General features: G+C 37.1%; 2 protein-coding genes across 2 annotated transcripts; both read right to left on the minus strand.

The window, feature by feature from the left end:
- Positions 1-1707: 1707 nt before the first annotated feature.
- On the minus strand, positions 1708-10495 carry LOC146739391 (uncharacterized). The gene is made up of 12 exons (XM_085502755.1): positions 10411-10495; positions 9510-9613; positions 9049-9256; positions 8771-8874; positions 6943-7148; positions 6405-6582; positions 5323-5500; positions 4750-4853; positions 3321-3453; positions 2439-2521; positions 2176-2338; positions 1708-2027 (listed from the first exon to the last, which is right to left on the minus strand). The coding sequence occupies exons 1-12, from the start codon at positions 10493-10495 to the stop codon at positions 1894-1896; spliced, it is 1680 nt and encodes a 559-aa protein (XP_085358881.1). The 3' UTR covers positions 1708-1893.
- A 7678-nt stretch (positions 10496-18173) lies between these two features.
- Positions 18174-21110, minus strand: LOC146739392 (uncharacterized). Its single transcript, XM_085502756.1, has 4 exons — positions 21048-21110; positions 20358-20493; positions 19033-19112; positions 18174-18348 (listed from the first exon to the last, which is right to left on the minus strand). The coding sequence occupies exons 1-4, from the start codon at positions 21108-21110 to the stop codon at positions 18262-18264; spliced, it is 366 nt and encodes a 121-aa protein (XP_085358882.1). The 3' UTR covers positions 18174-18261.
- Between the last annotated feature and the right edge of the window lie 798 nt (positions 21111-21908).

Consider the following 21908-nt stretch of genomic DNA (forward strand, 5'->3'; position numbering starts at 1 on the left):
TTTCAACAGTAATGCTGCAGCTACTGGAAATACAACAGTGATACAGTGATACATTGATATATTGACCTTGCATTTAGTAATGTACAATGTATCTTTAAAATAAATGATTCATTTTTATCTGATCACAAGTTGACAATACAGCAATAAATATTGTAATCATTTCCACCCAAAACAGCATTTATTTCATTTTCTATGTTTTATCCAAAGTAATAATTTTCACAATGTGATATCAGTGGTGTATTGCAGTGTGTAAATGATGCAGTAATCACAAAGTGATATCAACATTTCAAGTATATTTCTTATGCTATTAAAAATGGCGAAATATACCTGAGAATACAACACATTTAGTGTGTAGTTCATCTGCGTGTAGCTGAGCTGTTCTATTACAATAAGTTTTAGAGGACATTTTCACTGCAACTGCCACTCATCAACGCTAATATCACACCGTTGCGAATGACAACTTTCCTGAGAACCCCGAAACCCAAATAACTTTGTGTCGCAGAACAATGCAAGATGTAACAGGGCTTATGGGTGGTGCATGCCGGCTACTCCCTTCTGAAACAGAATACGATTTCCTCTCTCTGAACCATAGCTTCCGCACTGTCTGGCTTATTACCCTTTCTTTTACTTTTAAGTTCCGATCCTTTCTCCCTCTTCACTTTCTGTGATTGCATGAACTGTTGTTGAAAAAAACGATCAATTTCACGCTGGTAAGTTCTAAGCGTATCTGGTTATAGTTAGAACTATCTTGTTGTCGGACACCGGCATAAAAAATACCAAGATAGCCATCAGGTGAATTTGGTGTATCTGCTAAAATGGGTAGTTTTCACCATTTCATAAACTAGTTGACGGGATTGTTGGTACTTTTTTGTGGTGGTCTTCTTTTGTAGTTGGTGAATCAGTTCGAACATACCGATGTATGGAAACGTCACATATGGCTGGGCAACTTTGTTTTATGCCTCTTTGCTATAACGGTTTAATCGACATGTTATTAAACGTTATGTCAGGTATCCGGGATCGTTACGTTCACAAACCTTTCAACCAAGCAAAGACACACACAGATGATATTACTGTCAACCTCTACTCTCCACAGCCTCGTGTAGAACTGACTTTATTGCCTCTGCAAAGCACAGTCTACTACATGGAAATTTAAGATCTTGAGGCGTGGCCTCCACACATTCCACTCATCCATCACACAAGAAGTATTTAACACGCCATTATATACTTGATTAATTGTTTACTATATTGGAAGACTACTCGTATAAAACACTGTCAGGATATACTCGTGAGGTGTCAAAGTTATCATGCGTAGTAAAAACAACAGTCTGTTGGCAAAGTTGATATCTTTAATTAGTTCCTATTTCCGTTCAGTACTTTGAATATAAGCTCAAATGATAACAGAATATTAGCGAGCACGAATGATCTCATCTCTCTCTTTCACCGGAAACCAATAATCAAGTCCTAATCAGTGAGTTTCGTCGTAATCGCCAAAACACCTATCAATATCTAACCGCATGAAAACATTATCATGACATTACCTTGAATTTGACCTTCAATCACATTATCCTGATCGACCTGTTCTGCAACTAAGCTGTTTTCCAGGTGATCTGCTATATTCAAACACCGGATGAGATATACAAATATGTTTTTGACAGACGACATTTATTTCGCGCTAAAAACATCATCATGTAAAATAGTACGCCCCACTTTTTTCTTCAAATCATTGGTTTTATTAGTTCATCAACACACAAAAAACCTTTATTTATTCAATAATTAAAAAAAAGTATTTCAAGTGACGTCGCATTGTGGTGGTATGGGTTTTTGATCTTCCCTGTCTTACGACATACTGTCGGGTGATATGAAAGTTATGCATGCATTTGATAATGAACGATATCAATATTTCTTTTTTGATGCTTGTCTTTCGCGGTCTCTGAGTAGTTTCCGTAATATCTTCCCACTTGGTGACTTTGGAACTTCCTTCACAATCTCAACACCACCTCTATGTTTTTTGTATGAGGCAACACGTCCTGTGTGGGAAAATAAAAAAAAACGACCATTGTAGATCTATGTAATACCTCTCTAAAAATATGTTTACGTGAACCTCATTATTCTACCTTAAATACATTAGAGATTTTGACAGGCTTGAATATCGCACAAAAACGAAAAACACTATACCGTCTATAAATCTAACAACGTCTTCTGCGGTAAGCGTGTCAGTTTTTGACACAATAATTGCTGTAGGGAGTTCACCAGCATACTCATCAGGTACACCGATCACAGCAGCGTCTTGTATTTCAGGATGGGTTAATAATATATCTTCTAATTCCGCTGGTGCAACCTATAAAGACACTTACTCATCAAAATGATAAGCATTACAGATAAATGTAAACAACAAATTGCAATATGGAGTATTTATTTTAAATGAATTGATATCAAACCTGGAACGCCTTGAATTTTATGAGTTCTTTCAATCTGTCTACTATGAAGAAATTTCCTTCAGCATCATAATGACCAATATCTCCTGTGATGATAGAGAAATGTGGGCTTCAACAAAATTATTGGGTTCTTATTTAACTAAACACTTATATCTAAGTCGAGACATGATAATATGTGTGGCAGTATAGATTAAAAGACGCACAGTCAATTGACTGTGAATGATTTTATTATTCTATTGCTTTTATTTGTCATTGCATTAATACAATTTTAAAAAAATACGCCAAAATAGTAGTAAACTACAAAACAGCGTAGAATAGATTTGTGCTTGCAACGTGTCTCGGTAATCCTCTGATTTAGCAAGAAATAGTTCTTAAGTGATTCTTGAAAGAGTTTGAACACTACGATAAAGACTTTCCGTATTCGACAATGTGAAATTTTACCGTTTTTTGAGGAGAAACAAACTGAAAAAAAAAACTAATTTTCACAAAATAATTCAGAAATTTATATTAAGAATATTTAAATGATAACGAAATGTATTCCTTGTGCACCCATAAATAATTTCCATAGTTACAGATTACACAAGAATATTACAGAAAAGATATGAGTTGCTATATTCTCTATCTTTTGCCTTTTATTTGTCTTGAAATATGTGTTCAACAACTCGATCATTTCGATAAATATGATTTTACTTGGTAAAAATACTGTATTTTTCTGCATAAAAACAAAGGAATTTCACAGTGTCGAAAACGGAAAGTCTTTATCGCAATATTTTTACTGCTATTTCCTTCACTAAAATTGTTTGGTTTGTACTTTTTAGTGATTTTAATTTTGTTCAAGGGAATAAAATTGAGCCCTATATGACAACATATGTACAATTCACTAACCTGTATGTATCCAGCCAGTTGATTTTGTTGCCGCTTCATTATTCAAGTAACCTTTCATTACTTGAGGACCACGAAAACACAGCTCACCGTCTCGACCAATTCCAAGGATCTTTCCCGTTGCAATATCAATCACCTAAAATACAGATGACAAATCTGAATCCGAGCTTTAATAAGAGTTGACTATATCACAGAAATTCCTGGTACTGATAATCCATTTGGAACAGATTATATTATCATATTGGTTTGATTTTGTTCATTTCATTGGCCGTACAAGGTATATCTATTTGTAAATTGATTTAGTGATTACATTCTAACGAAATAACATCAATGCAATTATATATTGTCATTAATGTAGCCATAATCCTCTTCTATTGGCTAGCTAGAGCTCTGTATCGAGTATAAGCCAATTGTACAGCTCTCGACTAGACTGTGTCGTTAAAGAGCAGTGGTCGATACGTCACGTATGCGCGAGATATGGGTCTCATGTGAACAGAGATGACGACTTTGATAGTTGCGCAAAACAACCGCAGACCGATTTCCATTAGAAGAGCGCATTGGATTGTAGGAAAATAAATGTTTATCAACACAAATTGTGCTTGGTGCGACAAACACCCATTAATTTTCCACAACCTTACAACAACGTTCGACTATTTGATATGCAATTAGCTATTTTACGTTGAAATGATATCCACATAAAACATATGTATCCAATGAACAATATATTACCTTTTAACCTCACCATGTTTATGATATTATTTCTTAAAGTTAATATCCGTTTTGTTTGTTCATATGTTACAGGCAGTGCCTGGCGAGCGAGCACTGTCGAGCATGTTTAGTTACTTGCTAAAAATTAAACTGACGAGGCCATCGAACGTCTAGGTGGAAATCGAGTTATTAGTTCACGAGAGAGTTGAATGTCATTCAAAATGACGACACGCGCGATTTGTGTTTCGCCGCTGATAAAAAATGACACTATTCAAACAATATTCAAAATTGAAATTGTAAGTGTGCTGTTATGGCTTTACATAATTTGTGAAACAACAAACAAAAAGGCGCCGTTCATTGACCTGAAGTGAACCATTTTCAAACTCTTGCCATCGGTCTCTTTTGATTTGTTACTGGCTAATAGTTTAACAATAGTACATTAATGTAGCAAATAAACATTCACTGTGTTTTAATTTGTCACATTGTTCGTATGTAGGCGATCTAGGTGATTGTTACCAAGACACAATAAAAACATACTGATGTCTGGTTAAGTATCAAACGTATCCTTTTGATTGTATTAAAGGTATTGATACCTTTATCAAAAGCTTGAATTATCACGTGAAGCAACAGAAATGTTTCGAACGAAGCATTAACTGCCATCTTAAGTACGTTTATAACTAATTCTCTACCGCCTGTATACAACAAATATATTTACGTTTATTACCTTAGCTAGGCAGCCTGCCACTACTCCACCAACTGAGCCAGCAACACACTTATCGTTCATGCCACAAAGTGTTGATATTCCAGCGGTCTCTGGCATACCATATCCTACGTAAATATTTAACGAATGTTACTATACACAATATTCACGAATGACGGTATTAAGCACTAAATGTTAATGAGGTTGTTAATAATGCAACTGTATTTCCAAACTCCTCGATATGCATTAGACGATCATGTTAATGTGTCAGGTAGTATACAACGCCCGTAAAATACATTGATTTTTGAATGAATTCGAATGCCATGCAGCGAAAGTGGCGCTTCAAGGGGCAGTGGTCGTCGTGCTGCGCATGTGCGACGTGCACTAATTACCGCCGCTGACTCCAGTCACCAAAGAAATTACCCATAACGTCTCTGTTTGTACTCGTTGGTCTGCGCAACAGTCAAAGTTGAGATCTGTATTCATACGAGTCCCATATCCCGCGCATACGTGGCGCGACGACCACCACCCTTCAAAAGCAACATAGAGAATCATTCAAAACCAAGCTACGCTAATCTGTGTATGTGGCGGTCCTACCTTGTCTCACTTTAAGATGATCGTTATTTAATCTTTTCTGCAATGATTTCACGTGTCCAGCTCCTAGTGGAGCAGCTCCACATATGATGTTGTCTACACTTGAAAGATTATATTCATCAACCATTGGGTGCTTGATCAAAAACACGGCAATAGGCGGGGCAATGTCCAAACAAGTAACCTGGAAAAATAAAAAAATAAACATAACGATTTGATCAATTACACGGTTCACGTTTAGTGGTGGCTCACATAATATATGTTAGTTCTCAACACTTAGTTCAGTACAAGGTCTGCAATATGGAATTTATCGCGGAATTTGACCTTGAAGTTTGTTTCGTGCTCTGGTCTATCCTGTGTTCAATTTTTCACGAGCAAAGCTTTTTATCAATATTTTCGATGCTTGTCGAAGCTAAAAATATCTATGTGTTGATCTATGTGTGCTCAACTCGGACGAAATAAACATGGACCTAGTGTTGGTATTGCTTTTCTTGTGCTGCATGCCATGAAAGAACATATAATTATTATTGAACACGTGACTATTTTTCATAGTTATTTCTTTACTCACACACTTGTTTGTACAACTTAATCTTATGAATCAAATATACACAACCATAGCATTCAACAATGGTACATTGATTGCCAAATTAGCATAATAGCTCTTCAGGGTATTATTTCATTTGCATATTAATGATAGTCAACACAAACATACCATTCAATAGCCAATAGTTGGAGTAGTCAACATGTAATAATATAAGGTTATTACTAAAATACTTCAAAATATGCACGAAGACAGTATAGCGGGGTATCGACCGACGCGTAATAACCTTATTATTATACATCTTTTCCTTCCAAGGATATACCATGGGAATGCCGAAAAACAAAAAGTTTAGAAAAGAATCAGCGAACTTCTTTGTGTGGAGTCCGGTCAAACTATGATTACGCGCGTAGTCATTCCATATTTGGAATTCGCATTTCCTTATATGGTAGGATGAAAATACCCCGTAAATTACGGCACGCTGTAACTTATGGCGTATGGTGACAGATGTATAATAATATGTAATATAATAATGTCAATATAGTTGTACCTTGTGTTTTTCAGCCAGACCTAGGTATACTTTAGGCTCAAACTTAGACAGCGTCACAATTGTAATCCCCAGTTTCATGCCGATGAGTAAAACTCCAAGTATGCCAGATAAACGAAACAACGAAAGTACCGAGATAATGGCATCACTATCGGACACCTTAATTAGCTCATTAGACACCCTATACATGAATTATTAATAACAAAATAAACTAATGAAAATATAATGAATGTTACAGTGTGGAACATTATGTTAACATTCAATATAATTACATACGACGTTGTTCACAAAGTATATAACAATATTCGCGTGTAATAGGTAGGCATATTCAATAGCAGATACGGTTATGAGCAGTCGATTTCATAAACATTTGTACGCACATTTTGCCAAACGAAGCGTATGTGTTACATCATTACTTTGACCTAGGCCATGATTTTAGTTTATAGAAATGCAATGAGTTTCAGAATACATATTTAAACAATAGTCTACGAGTATATTCAAAATGTGCCAACATTTGAAACGATTCGATAATTGCACATACCCCATCTCACAACTAGCAATGAGGTTGTGGTGAGTCAGCATAACTCCCTTTGGTAGTCCAGTAGTGCCACTAGAATATGGTAATACAGCCACGTCTTCTACTGGGTTAATGTTGATATCCTTAGGAAATGCAGATCCATCATCTGTCATTAAGTCTACAAATGGCAAACAACCCTCAACACTGTCATCGCCAACTATATAGATATGCTGAAAATAAGCGATACATGAACATGAATTATGTGAAGAATACAAGCAATAGCATCACGCTGTGATCAAAGTTATTGGTTATCTCGTATTATATAATATATAGGCGATTAGTACAGGATATTCAGTTTGATGAAGCAGATGAACTTATTCGTAATTTCCCCATGATAAAGTCCAAGAACACAAAACAAACAAATACAATACAATACAATACATTGCATCTCGTCTGGTTCAACAAGACTTTCGGATTCCTGGTTGGTGGTTCATAATATTACCACCCCGTCGCTCAAAACAAAGGGTCTAGTGACCGTCTCGAAATTTTTAAACAAAGTATTAGATCAAGACTTGAAACGGAATATGAATATTCACGCGTTATGAACCTATTGCCTAAGTTTAACAATACATGGACAGTGGAGAATGCCCTGTGTCACATTCAGGATAATGAGCTCCGCATTACTCTATAACATACTATTGTCTTGGCAAATATTGCAATTTACATACTCACGTACAGAAATGCACAACCAAGTTTAGAACACGCATAGGAGCCAAGAGTTTCGTCCTCTTGATTGGTTATCTGCAAACATACGCGCGTTTTTTTCCTTTTTGCTACTTGTTCTGTGCTCTTAATGGTTTAGTTTTTCCTTGGAATTTGGGAGGGTGAGGTTACCCTGTGCCACAACTACCTCCATGTCAACCTTGGGCACACTGAACGCGCGGATGAACACGGTGCTTTTCAGCGCTCCCCGAATTATTACAGGTTTGGCCTCACGACTTAGTCGTGTCGGTTTTCAGCTTTATTGGACTTGTCCTGGGTAAGACGTTAAAACTGCATCCGGTCGTGGAGTTTTTGTACTTGGGAGAATGAGGTTACCCTTTGCCACAACTACCTCCAGGTCACCTTTGGGTAAGGTGTAGTCCCTGTCAGCCTTGGGTGCCAACTTCCCACATAACAAGTTTGGTTGAAGTCAGTAAGGGCATACGGTCATATAAGCCTTGCACCAACTCAGCCTCACGTGTGAGGTATTACCTATTACTGGCAATGTTTACGTTTATTTATATATGTATATATGTGTCCTGGGCAAGATTTTAAACTACATCCGGTTGTGGAGTCTATGGACGTGGGAGAATGAGGTTACCCTTTGCCACAACTACCTCCAGGTCACCCTTGGGCAGGGTGTGGCACCTGTGAGCCTTGGGTAATAACTTCCCACATAACAAGTTTGGTTGACGTCAGTAAAGGCACACGGTCGTAAAGCTTCTGCACAAACAGATCCGCATAGGTGGAACATTTTTCATGTAAATATGTATATATTAGTTTCAGTTGTTCTTAGCATTTGGCAGGTGGGATCGTAACCTCTTGTTTTGAGAACCAGTGTGACTGGACTGCCAACGGGGTGCTAAGGATTTCATTGGAAAAGTTATCAGTTACATCCGTTAATGTAATTTCGTTTTACATACCCGTAAATCAAAAATCACAATACAATACAATACAATACAATGCAATACAATACAATACAATACAATACAATACAATGCAATACAATACAATACAATACAATACAATACAATACAATACAATACAATAAATAGTATAAATCTAAAACGAAGGTTACACATAGACTAACCTTCATATTAGACAAACTTGCAGCTTTCTTGGTATTGGCGACTAAATCAATAGTTGTTACAATCCACTTAGCGTTTGACGATTGTAGCTGGTGTACTAACTCGTCTGATCGAAACAAAACACAAATTCATACAGATAAAAATCAGACTGAGTGTAGGGCTTGGGTTACGCTATCACCCGAAATCTGTATAAAATACGTCAGTCGATGAGGAATCATATCACCTCACATATAGTAATGATTGCGGCTTCATAGATTATTCTATGACGGAAATAATTTACCGGAGGTGTATGATGGATTTATGGTTGTAACGATTCCTCCAATGGATATCACCACATAAAACGGTATACTATATTCTGGCATATTCTGTATATACAGGGCACACACATCGCCTTGTTGAAATCCGGCTCTAGATAATCCACTCCCACATCTGTAGATTAAATCTCTCAATTGTCTAAATGTATATGACTTGTTAGCTAACCCATCAATCTGTGAAACACATATATTTGAAACTGAACTGTCGTCGAGTTTGTGAAATTCTGTGTATCGTGTACTCATATTTAATTAGTTCTGTGATTAATTACATAACATGAAGAAGAAAAAATCATTAAATAATCAAATCGTTGAGAATTTTTTTATTAAAAGGCAAGGTCAACAAATTCTAACATCGTTGCTGCCCAGATGTAGTGTATATTTAATCAAGAAGAACGCATTGAAGACCGAGTGAAAATGACTATCTCACCATAGCAATCCTGTCTCCATAGTGAACAAAGTTTGACATCACATAATCAGAAAGTGTCATGTTTGTTGGTATTTCAGGATCTGGATATTTACTTCTTATTATTCCTGTAATATATTGAAACAATTAAAGAGAAGCAATAGGTGAGTTTCCGTTCACTGCGAGATCTCGCGTATTGCGTGAAAGACGCGGACCGAACGTCTACCGTAAAAATCGAACGATTTTATTTAAATTTAAAATTGTTTTTTTTAAGCTTAAATCTAATCTTTTATCCTTGAAAGGGGGAATATTGCTTTCATCAGGTACCCTTACCTCATGACAATTGATTATCATCAAGTGTGTGAAGCACACTATTAAGCGTGGAAATACCCCCACAATATTTTCGCGTTTGTCGAATCCTACGCAATGTTTTGACGCCATTACGATGATATGACCTTTGTTTGTTCTGTTTACTTCGTTAAATTTCACGCATAACGCGGGATCTCGCAGAAAATTAAGAATAGTAGATTAGATGATGTAACACATAAACACGTTTCAAGCGTGTGTTGATATAATGATATATTGATGCATATGCGTGTTCCTCGTCTTTCTCCCTCAGACAATGTTCCTTCCTCCCCTATCTTTGCGTCTACTGTTTCACTGGTCAGCGTAATGATTCGTCGTTGTTGTTTTTTACAACTGTCTTTATAGTTATGTACTTGTTCTTTAATTTATGATATTAAAGCGGGGGAAGTCGTCACCTGCGCATGCGCCAGATGGTCATAGTGTGTCATTGTTTACAAACAAGCGTCTACCCATGAGCCTTTGCGTTTTAGCGTGCGTTCTTATTGTCGCTTGGCCGGACTCAATTCCCGCGCGTGCGCAGGAGACGACCCTCGCCATCCGGAATATATAGATTACTCACCGCCACCATCATTAGAAGATGAACAGTTGAATGATCTCAACATCGCAGACATCCGTCTTTGTGACTTGGACGTACTCTCTGCCATGTTTATTTATCTGTTAATACCAAGTACCTGTATTTGTGGCATATATATATCATAGCAGTTTAGTATAATACAGCAGTGTAATAATTTTAAATATCGACATAGTATGTCATTAAAATTTCTGATAATCTGATTGGTCCATGTACGCACATAGATTGCCAAATGGAGGTGTTAGCGCGAAATCACCCCGACTGGTTTATTCTGTAGAAAATATGAGCACATATTATAATAAAGTGGGCGCGGAAATACGTGCATAATGAGGTCAACATGGTAAAGGTCACACTGCAGACCCAACATGGCGGCACGTTGAAATTCGAGTTTGTCGTAGTCGTCGTTTCTTATTTATCGCAATGTAAAAATGTAACTCGTACTGTCGTAGAATTGAAAAAAAAATCGGCTGCTACAATCAGTCGACGTCTTCTCGGTCAGAGGTCAGTTGAAGAGACGTTGTGATTGGCTTAGATGATTGTCAATTAGAACACTCATTAACATAATTACTCTTTGAAAACTCGACGGGTTCCTGCAGTGTCGATAGAGGGCCATGCAAAAACCATTCGGGGGTGATTTCGCAGTTACACACCTCCATTTCGCGATTTTTTTTTATTTTATTTAAACTACAAAAACAAATTAATCGCTCCGACTGCGCCAGTCTAGTCTTGACTCAATATTCCAATGTTGGTGGTTTTACACAATATTACTGTGAATTATTATTAGAAATTGTAATAATTCGGATATTTCTGGTAGTAGTATATACCCGATTTTTTACGTGTTGTACAGGAGGGATTTATTTATATATCCATTAGTTATAACAGTATAAACCGATAACACCCCATACTGAGAGATAGGTTGTATAGCCCAAAGTCCGAAGGCAAGTCGTACACAATATAACATAACATAAACATATAACATAAATCACAGTAGATTGATAGACATTTCAAGGTTACACTCGAATGCTCAATACATACTCGCCCATATCAGTACATCGATGATCTGCTTGTCGAGGGGCGGGATGACCTACAAGTCACTTGTATGTACTGCACTCATGATTCAGTGAATGGGCTACAACACAGTATACATACATGACAACACATCGACGCCGGTTTTTAAGGGACTATCCGATAATGACGACCCTGGTTACAGTCACTTTATTACCAAACGCTTCAGCGTGGTATTAAGAGTTTGTTTTCAGAGGTGGGTGATACCAAGGTGGGAAATGGATGCACATATGGGGTTAATTCCTTGACTTGCAATATAGAGGGTTCAGGCTGAAATACAATATATAGTGTTTTCATGTTTCGTCTGATACTTCTGTGGTATTCTGCTGCTGTAAGTAATGCACGATTTGTTCCGAAAATCAGTATGTTGTGTGCATTCCAGGGTTATTCGTTTTTTGCTGAAAACACCCCTATTTTTTTAATGGCAGAGTCGAATAGTTTCACTCCCACTGGGAAATCTGCATTGTTGCTTGAATGAGAGCTAATTAAACACATTTTCCAGACCGGCGAAAGAGTGTGCAACAGCCAATTTAACAGCCTGTCACATGATTTTACTCTGAATGTCAACATGAAAAGAGGCTAGTCCATTTGACGCAGGAGTAATTGGGAGTAGAATATGTGAGGGATAGTTGCAACAGAGATGTGTATAGTGAAAAGTAATATCTATCCTTCTTTTGCATCTCTGAGAATTTCTGTTTATTTAGTATATTGGTTTGAAAATGTTGAACTTGCATGATTTGCAATGTGTTTTTTTACTGAAACTCTCCTATTGATCGAATCCCGGTTTTGGATGAGAACGGCACACCACGTGATTCGTTTGAATACAATGCTGAAGGCAAACATGCCGTGCTACTGCGGTACTCCACTGACGGGATGACTTACTAGTACTGCATGCTGCAACTTCGCTTGTGATGTTGCTTGTTAGCCATGGATTAAATGAATCTTGATTACCAGTTAAAATGTTGCTCATTTGGCGTTGGTAATCTTTATATGGAACTGGGTAAAGCTGCAACGTCGCCAGCAGAAACCTCCTGGTACTTCGTACTAAGATAAAACTTAGTCAACATACATCATGTTCTCTCAATCCTAGTATTCCATGTGATGTACATGCCAAAAAAGTTGCTGAACGATTTGAACTGGATAAAAATAGCAGACGAAAATTTGTTTACAAAATAAAAATACTTCGGTTGCCAATGAAAACAAGCCTGTAAAAAAAAGCAATATATGTTCGGCTGTTACCATGGTAGGACATGAACGTGAACCTAACGTCGGTTCGCAAAATAACATTCAGTCTTTAGAAGTCACTTTATTTTATTGCTAGGACGTATTTAGCCGTTAGATGTATCACTAGTATTTCCAACCGTTTTGCGATAGTATTTTCTAGATTGGAGGCAGCATTTACATTGTATTCAAAGTTGCGTTGGGATTACGTTGACAGTGTAACAATGTCGGCGCCGGTGATCTCTTACCAGTGGGCAACGTACCCAGAATAAAAGGCATGATCATTTGGGCACTGCTATTACAAGACTGGTAGGAGGTAATAAATTTGGGGCGAAAGTATTCAAAAAGCAGATTTTGGCTGTTACCATGGTAGCGGTGGGTCAGAATTGTTTTTCCAATTAGTGATGGTACGACCTGCCTGTCAAGTATGAACAAAATCAGCCAAGCCAAAACAATATCACAGAAGAGTTAAAAAGCCATTCCTGGTGAACAGTTACTCTAACTTTGGGGTCAACTTTCTCATTAATGAAAAAAGATATCAAAAATTCAAATAGTAACTTTGTGCCCACACTCAAGTCGAGTACAGTGAGCTATGCCTGATGTGTTGTATCACAGGGAGTTGGACACACTTATGTATTTTAATAAATTATTGAAGAATAAAATGTTATATAACTTTTCTTTTACCCTTCCTTGTATCTATTTCAAGTAATCACTATTTTTATTTTGTAAACACATTTCCGTCTGCTATTTTTGTGAGGTTCAAATCGTTCACCATCATTTTTGGCATGTTAGATGTACATCACATAGAATACTAGGATTGGGAGAACTTAATGTATGCTTACCTGGAAACTGAGTTTTATAAATCTTGAAGGGCTCTCGGAAGATTAACCCGCAGCCTTGACCCGCAGTAAAATCAGCGATCGCTATGGAGCCGCAACCATCAACATCGAGATACCAGGATGTTTCTGCTGGCGACATTGTGGCGTTACTCAGTTCCAAATAAAGATTACCACCGCCAAATGAGCAACATTTAACCGGTAACCAAGACTCAGTCTATCCACGACCAGCAAGCAACATCACAAACGAAGTTGTAGTGTGCAGCTCACGAGGCAGCCACGGCCGATGTCAACGAAAGTCATTCCGTCAGTGGAGTACCGCAGTTGCACGGCATGTTTGCCAATGCACAGATCTGTGGAGGAACTTTTAACTTCAACATAAACTGTGTATCGTTTTCGCCCAGTTTAAGTTCTGGTTCTGTCGTGGTCCCAACTAAAGGGCGACAGTCGTCGTGCCGCGTCCTGTTCGATATGGGACTCACAGCGACGTATACAACGCGTGTAAAATACATTGTTTATTTACATGAAATTCGAACACGCGCTGCGCGACGACCACCACGCTTAAACATCCACGAGTTATTTATTCGGACAATGACTCAAATTAGACGTCTGATTATTTTATTTTCACACGTACAGTGACACGTGTTCTACACTGACATGCGTTGCTAGGTCGCAGCACTGTCTTGGAGCATATTAATAATAATAACAGAACCCCACACCCTCCCCGTGGTTCGCTCGTGAAAGTACGGCAGCAAGATACACCGCATTGCTCGTGAAAATAACTTCCATACGCAATGAAAGCCACGGGGAGGGTATGGGGTTCTGTCATAATACTTCATTATCACTGAAAACATTTTTCCCTTAAAATAAATTCCAGTGAAAATGATATTGCCCTCATACTCTATTGAGACACAGCACAGTGACAATTGGATTCACATGTAATGCTTGAAAACATGTCAGCAAAAATAAATTAAGTGAAATTCTACGTGACTTCATAAGAGATGGAAATGAACAAATTACACCCGATCCTACCACTCCATACACAATGTAAACTACACCCCAAAACATCCTTTCACCCACGGTTACTACCGTGTTTCACCAGTGTATTCTATTTAACTTCAGGAGAAATTGAAATAAACAAATTAGTTATAATTTCAGCCTCTAGTTGAGCACTGATTGATTAAACTACCTCGTCTTTATGTCAACTTGAAGTTATTCATTGCCTACATCAGTGACTTCAAAATATACGTTTCAATCCCAGGAATTTCACTCGCTGTTAATTGCATGGGAGTGCCAGTCTTTCATGATTTTCTTTTGTAATGCAAATGCGATTACTTGGAACATGAAGCTGTAACCACAGACCGTCTAGGTGCTGTAACTAAATATTGGTGTAAGCATCGGTTAGGTAGTCTTGAATTATGCATGTGAAGCCAGCTGAGAGGTATATCCAATCCTATAGATTTCTCATTGTTTGGTTACTACTGGCTGCAAATGCAACAAAAATCAATATAAAAATATTACCCACACAGCATTCTACAGGTTACTTGTACTGTAGTTATGTTTCAGTAAACGGGTATATATTCATTAGCGACTGGGATACACTGCAAATACACATGCACGTGTGTCACCAATACCACCGTCTCTCACACCAGTTGTTGATGACCATATGTTAAATCGCCCACGAAGTGAAGATTTTTAATTTGGAAGAAACTTACCACGTAAACAGACCAGAGTAATAATAATAATAATAATAACTTTATTGCATCCTTAGAAATACAATGTTTCTATCAGTTAATAGCAATAAAGATTAGTTGTGATAACTACTACTACAAAAAGAAAGTTAGTTGTTAAAAAACAAAAAAAAACAAAGATAAGGCAAGTGTTACATATCAAATGGCATTTTTATTTCTTGATTGAAATGCATTATGAATATAGTTGTCAATCTTTTTTATTATTACATTACAGAGTATGAACTCTTGTGCAGGCGTAGTGGAACGTGAACACGCGATGTAACCTTTACATTCAGTTGCAACAATAACTCGATAATTTGCCTATGAACCTATGACCTGTATATCCGTTTGGCTACTAACACTTGCCATCGAATATAAACAATGTCAAGCAAATATCCTATATCCAGCTACACTATTTTAAGCTTGCGTTGGTTAAACCCAATAATTAGGTAAATCATTTAACTGCATTCATATTTGTTTACAATGGCGAAACTATCGTGGCTACTTTATAGGACACATAGTGGTACTGACTCCGCGGGTGTTCGCTAATCAAACAAACGTGATAGGGCAAAAGAAAGAACCTTTGTTTTGGGGGGTTATGAGAAAATGACCAAGTATGAGTTTCTATGCTTTGAATAGAGCTGCAACTGCTTCCTGTTTTCTGAATTGTGGACTTGCATTTCATCTAAGAACTTGATATTGTCACTATTTAATAGGTGATCGGAATTGACTAGTAAGTTGATTCACATCGGGAAACCTGGACCACATCTGAGATACTTCAATTTATTGTACTGCATGGTGTGTATGAAAATTTAATGTAGCAATGTTTATGTTTAATTTAATGTATTATCATGCTCTAATACTTTCTGGATGCTGTTTGGAAATTACAAAGGGCGGAGCGAGTGTTAATTTCGTGATTTGATGACATCAGTATTTTACAATTTTTTGTTCTTTAGAATTTAGCTCACTGCTGAACCGGTATTTGTTAGTTTGGCCTCCATGCGCCTAATAAAGCTACATATATCGGAGATGCGTGGACCTACTCCGTTAAAACGTCGATGTAACTGATGAAATACTAAAGTCATTTATTTTAATGTACCGTAAATATTGCAAACCTATGACGTACACGTGCATACAGTTCATGACCCCATCATTGATGTCAGTTTAAGAAATTTCTTACGTAAACAATACTATTCAATATTCAATTTAAACTTTCAAGAAAAACGTACATGCTTATTATTTGAGTATGCTAAATTTAGTGCAGAGGTAGACTAAATGAGGATATGTAATTTGCACCTATGGCATAGGTTTGCACGCTTGGAATACCTTGTAGTTAATTATATATTTCTACAATTATACGACAAACACAAATATTTCTTAATTCACTTAAAAAGTTAAATTATTCATTATATGAATCTCAATGTTCAACTTAGGCTACATTGATTTAATTTTATGGATGACATCCTCTGGAGACCCCAAAACTAATGCGAGAGGGCGAAAAAAAAATCTTGCCAAAAAAAATCCTACTAAATCCACAGGACTGTCCCTGGCCGACGTCAATTGCGTACCAGTCAACAACAATCCCTCCGTTTTTTCTCTGAACTTGTATGCTCACGTATTTTGGTGGCGCAGTTGCGCGCCATGTTGGAATTCCCGGCAACGCAATACCCATGTGCAGAAGATCATTTACGACAAAATAGGCACGTTTGGAGGTAGTATAAAACGAGTTTTACGACAAGCCGGCGCTTTGCGACAACATGAGTCAGCAAGTTCCGGACAGAAAACCGATTTGTGGAGACTCGTCGTCGGAATTTTTTTTTTTTTTTGAGAATGGGCTAAAACTAATGCGCGCGCGGATGTCATCCATAAAATTAAGTCGGTGTGGCCTTATATACAAGACAGATTATCTTTATGGTGAACTGCGTGTTTATGATCTGACAGTTGTGAAATATAAAAAAAAAATCACTTTCAAATTACAAACAGGCTAGCAAATGAGCTTTTATTTTTCAATGATGCTAAGTTCCAAGGTCACAACAGTTGTATGAGTGTAGGAGTACAACATTTCATCGGGCGCATTTCAGGTGTGCTAGACAATTTATAAATGAATTTCGATTGTCTTTCGGAATAGTTGTGGTCCATAAAATTGTTATGTCTATTCTTTGTGTGTTGAACAATTCATAACATTTCTATGTTCGTTCTGGTTGTGTCTCGGGTGTTTATGTAATTGACTAGATGCGATCCGTTTGTTTAAATTTTGAGGCAACATGATACAATGGTTATCGCTTTGGATCGGCAATCACACACTGTTGCTGCTGGTAACAAGAGTCTTTCTCGCATACTCATTCATTCAATATTCGTCAAATAGATCTTAAACGCCTGTTTTATTCGATCCAACTACAAAATGTACAGTCGTATTTAGTCTGGCCTGCATATCTGAGCTCAGATATAGTGCTGTTTCACCAGGAGTTTGGTAAGTTGATTCACAGCTATCTCCACAATGTTCGGGGTAAATACAAACATTCTTAATTTGATATCCCGTACTACAGTAAACTGTATTGTAATTGCAATATATAACTTAATTACTCGACTAAAAGGTCTTTTCGTACCGTCCGTCAACATCACATCAGTTTTGAGTTCTCGACATTCTTAATTTGATATCCCGTACTTCAGTAAACTGTATTGTAATTGCAATGTATAACTTAATTACTCGACTAAAAGGTCTTTTCGTACCGTCCGTCAACATCACATCTGTTTTGAGTTCTCGACATTGCTTCACACCATGTGTTAATGGCTATCTTTCAAATAGCACCCTCTATTGACAATTGCCCATTTTTAGAACTATGATAAGAATAGTTCATTAGTGTAATAATGTAATAATTCAGTCAATGTAACAAGTAAATATTGTTCGGTAATATTGTCTTTAATTGAGTATAATTATACTATTGATTTACAATAAAGTGACACAATAATGATAGTGAACGATGATATTAACACATCAAACAGCTGATTGGACACCAGATATTAAATCCTTGTACATGAGCCATACATCGTTTATTTCCTTGCGCAGTATCCGGCTATAAGTAAAAACACCAACATTATATTATTTTAAGTACATCTGGCGAATTTGATAAATAAATCAAAAACTATATTTAAGTAATCCCGGTCATTGAATATGGGAGTACGTCATGTTTTTAGGGGACTACCGCTATGTTGTGTATAGGACTATTGTTTCACGTGGTTAATGAGTGTATATCTGGGCGTTGTTAATGAGGTACCCAACGTTGTAAACCTGCACGTTGTTAATGGGGCTTCACACATTGCATAATCTAATCTTCTTGATGGGGTACTCCACGTTGCATATTAAAATACCTAGACATTTGGGGTGCCCTACGCTCTATATAGCAGTACCGGCACACAGTAGACGGCTTTCTAGACACTATGGGTCAAAACGGACCCCAGATGGTTGCATCAGTTGCCCTCAAAATGCAGGAAATAGCGTTTCAGAGGGTCTAGATTTAAAAATGTTTAAGGGGGAGAATGTACCGGTGCGATGTTGGTGAAAAGATCTCGCCACTCCATGCTTCTGTGCATACATTACACATTTAAACCGTCACGGTGCCTGTCTCGTGGAAGTGAACCCAGAGTACTGCCACTTCGCACCTAGCTCTGCTTAAAACAGCTATTTATGCATTAGTATGACCCCTATATCATATTAATATATATTAAAACAGTTATTCAGATACTGATAGATTACTTACGAATTTCACAAATGAAAGACTTTGTATCAGTGCAACAGGAATCATCCATTTTGAAACTAGGATTAGTTTTTGGTCTTTCCCTGAAAATAATGATTGATATATATATTACTATGAATCCTCATGAATCTTTCATTGTCAAATATTTTGCGAATATAATTTTTTTACTCCGTAAACTAGTAAGGATCACAACACGCGAGAATATATTTCAATAGTCATAATTTACTCTTTGTAATTATAGCCACTATTCTAACAAACGTCATTCACTCATTCATTCATTTATTCACTCACTCACTCACTCAACTCACTCACTCACTCACTCACTCACTCACTCACTCACTCACTCACTCACTCACTCACTCACTCACTCACTCACACACTCGCTCACTCACTCACTCACTCACTCACACACTCACTCACTCACTCCCTCCCTCACTCCCTCACTCACTCACTCAATGATTCATTCATTCAAAATCAAAATGATATACCAAAGTTGGCAGCAGTCTTGATCATTTCCTTTTGCTGCGCACGCTTCAGTTTGTTTATTGTTTGGCTGGGAGTGCCATGCATTTTGTGATACATCAACTTTATTTCCATTCAACCACACAAATGATCCTTCCTACTCTTCGTCGTGACATCCTATCCAGTAACCTTTCCCCTTGGGATTCGACAAACCCGGCGACTGCTGTATAAACTCCCGAACTGTGTTACGCACTTTACTGGCGCCTAGATTTGCTAAGCCAGCGACATGTCCTCTTGGAGCTAAGATGGTTTTGCAATATGTGTCTGCGTCATGCCAGTCAAAAGAGTCGCCTAAAACGATCTTATACAAATTATCCCCAATACATATCTCATCTATGGAACGAATGCAAATATAAACAGTTTTTATTATCCATGTATTTATCAGACCACATTAGAACGGTTTAGTTTGCAAGAATTCATCCTAATTGTAGAATGAGACTTCCTAAGATAACATTATCGTATCCACGACCCCTTAAATAAATGCAAAGAGGATGCAAGGGGGTAGCTGGTACAGGTTACAGGAATTAAAAAGGCCATTTTACGGAATTACAGAAAGTAAAATGGAAAGTTCCATTTACGGTAATAGGTTGTTACACTTTACAGATAATTCCTAATTACATTTTACATTTTGATAATATACTTGATAATCTGTGTTTAGGAATCGATTACATTGTTAACTACCCATGTCTAAGAATTTACTTTCTATTTATTTAAATTTACAATATTACGAAAATAAAAACAATTGATTACAGCTTACGAACATACCCCTTGCCGACCCTCAATGAAATATTGTGTATAATACATACCCTCTTCGGTGCCTCCCTCCTCCGTGACTGTAGGTTCTTTCGCTTCACAACAAAGCCTAGTCTTGTAGTTCATACATGGAGACACGTTATCACCATGGAAACAGATTAGCCCATCGGGTAAATCGCAGTATACAGTCTGCCCGGTTTCATAGGATAGCGTAAAAGGTTCAACTACTGTGCGACACTCAATGGCGGTCGGGACCTCACAAATATCATGTAGGGTACGAAGATCCGGGAGGTACTCGAATTCGCCAACTTCATCGACGACCACGCCACCATTTTCGTCGTCGATCCATTGAGTCCAATTTCCGCAGATTTACAATAGCATGAGCATAATTATTAATTAAATAATATGTTATTTCAGTGCAGAAACGTATTCCGGTCAATCTTGGCAGCAGTCGATATCAATTAATATAATAGTATGAAACATTTACATTGCAGTCGGTCAAAATCAAAAAAAAATAAAAAGAAGTCGGCATAAGTACACAGATATATAGAGATTATGAAATTAAAATTCTAGAAAAAATAAATATCCCACCGTTCTCAGCATTCACCTAATAAAGATAATAAAATATAATATCAAGCATAAATTACTTTTTAGAATTGGTGAGAATGGTTAAGTCTAAATAAATTACGCATTCGTCTGTGGATTATAACAAAAAGGAAAGTACTTCGAAGTATTCAACTTACCTGAAATACACCTGAAATAACCAAGAATAAATGCAAAATCAAGCTGAAATCTTTTTTGCCCATTCTGACAAAGTATCGCAAATCAGTCTGTAACGCATGTAATAGTCACCAATGCATGTTATATACCGTTTCCGTTCATTGTCTATTTCTTGAGAAATAAGTAGTCATGAACATGTTATCGTGTTTCTATTCAAGTTATAATAAGCTCTTCTATCTGCAACAAGAAGCTTTTATTGAAGAAAGCAATATATCAGGTAATTTTTCATTGATCATCAGGACTGTATTAATTAAGTCAAAATAGTTTAACCGATATTGTATACGTGCATGTAAGATTCGTTACTTGTCACGAATACTTATAGAGAGCTAATTACTGATATTAAACAAATTAAAGTCTGTCCTGAATTTTCTGATACCCGCATATTGTTGAAATATTATGCAAGGAACAGGTATAGTTCAGTTTTGTATTATATGAATGCCTGACTAAAATACCGAAACGTGTCATAACGGAACTTTCAAGGCCGCGGTCTGCTTCGTTGATTGACTTTTTTGTTATCAGTTATCAGTTCAACTACTTTTTTCAAACAAGTAGGCGGTGGTGTGAATGGGGCTATTACTACTTTCAGTTTCAATAGAAATTCGAAAACCATTTTGTTTTAATTAGTCATTTTGTTTCGGGATTGTTGATAACCACTCTTCGTCGAGTTGTAATAAACATTGTACATTGCTTGTGATACCTACGGGTTGAAATAAAGGTCGTTTAAAGACTAGTCTGATGATATGATTACAGTTGGGTCAGACGTTTATTTTCCCTTGTTTCGCGAACCCGCCGAATGAACAGGAACCGAAAATGAAATAAAAATA

The sequence above is a fragment of the Saccoglossus kowalevskii genome, chromosome 8, assembly GCF_978046115.1.
Source record: "Saccoglossus kowalevskii chromosome 8, keSacKowa6.1, whole genome shotgun sequence".
Taxonomy (NCBI): Eukaryota; Metazoa; Hemichordata; class Enteropneusta; family Harrimaniidae; genus Saccoglossus; species Saccoglossus kowalevskii.

Coding starts and splice junctions, on each gene's coding strand:
- LOC146739391 (XM_085502755.1), bottom strand. CDS start 10,495: ATGGCAGAGAGTACGTCCAAGTCACAAAGACGGATGTCTGCGATGTTG. Junction 3,454..4,749: donor TGGCAGGCTGCCTAGCTAAG/GTAATAAACGTA, acceptor TCTGTATTTTAG/GTGATTGATATTGCAACGGG. Junction 2,339..2,438: donor TAAAATTCAAGGCGTTCCAG/GTTTGATATCAA, acceptor GTGTCTTTATAG/GTTGCACCAGCGGAATTAGA.
- LOC146739392 (XM_085502756.1), bottom strand. CDS start 21,110: ATGGGCAAAAAAGATTTCAGCTTGATTTTGCATTTATTCTTGGTTATT. Junction 19,113..20,357: donor GGAGGGAGGCACCGAAGAGG/GTATGTATTATA, acceptor CATTATTTTCAG/GGAAAGACCAAAAACTAATC. Junction 18,349..19,032: donor GTCTTTCATTTGTGAAATTC/GTAAGTAATCTA, acceptor TTTTACTTATAG/CCGGATACTGCGCAAGGAAA.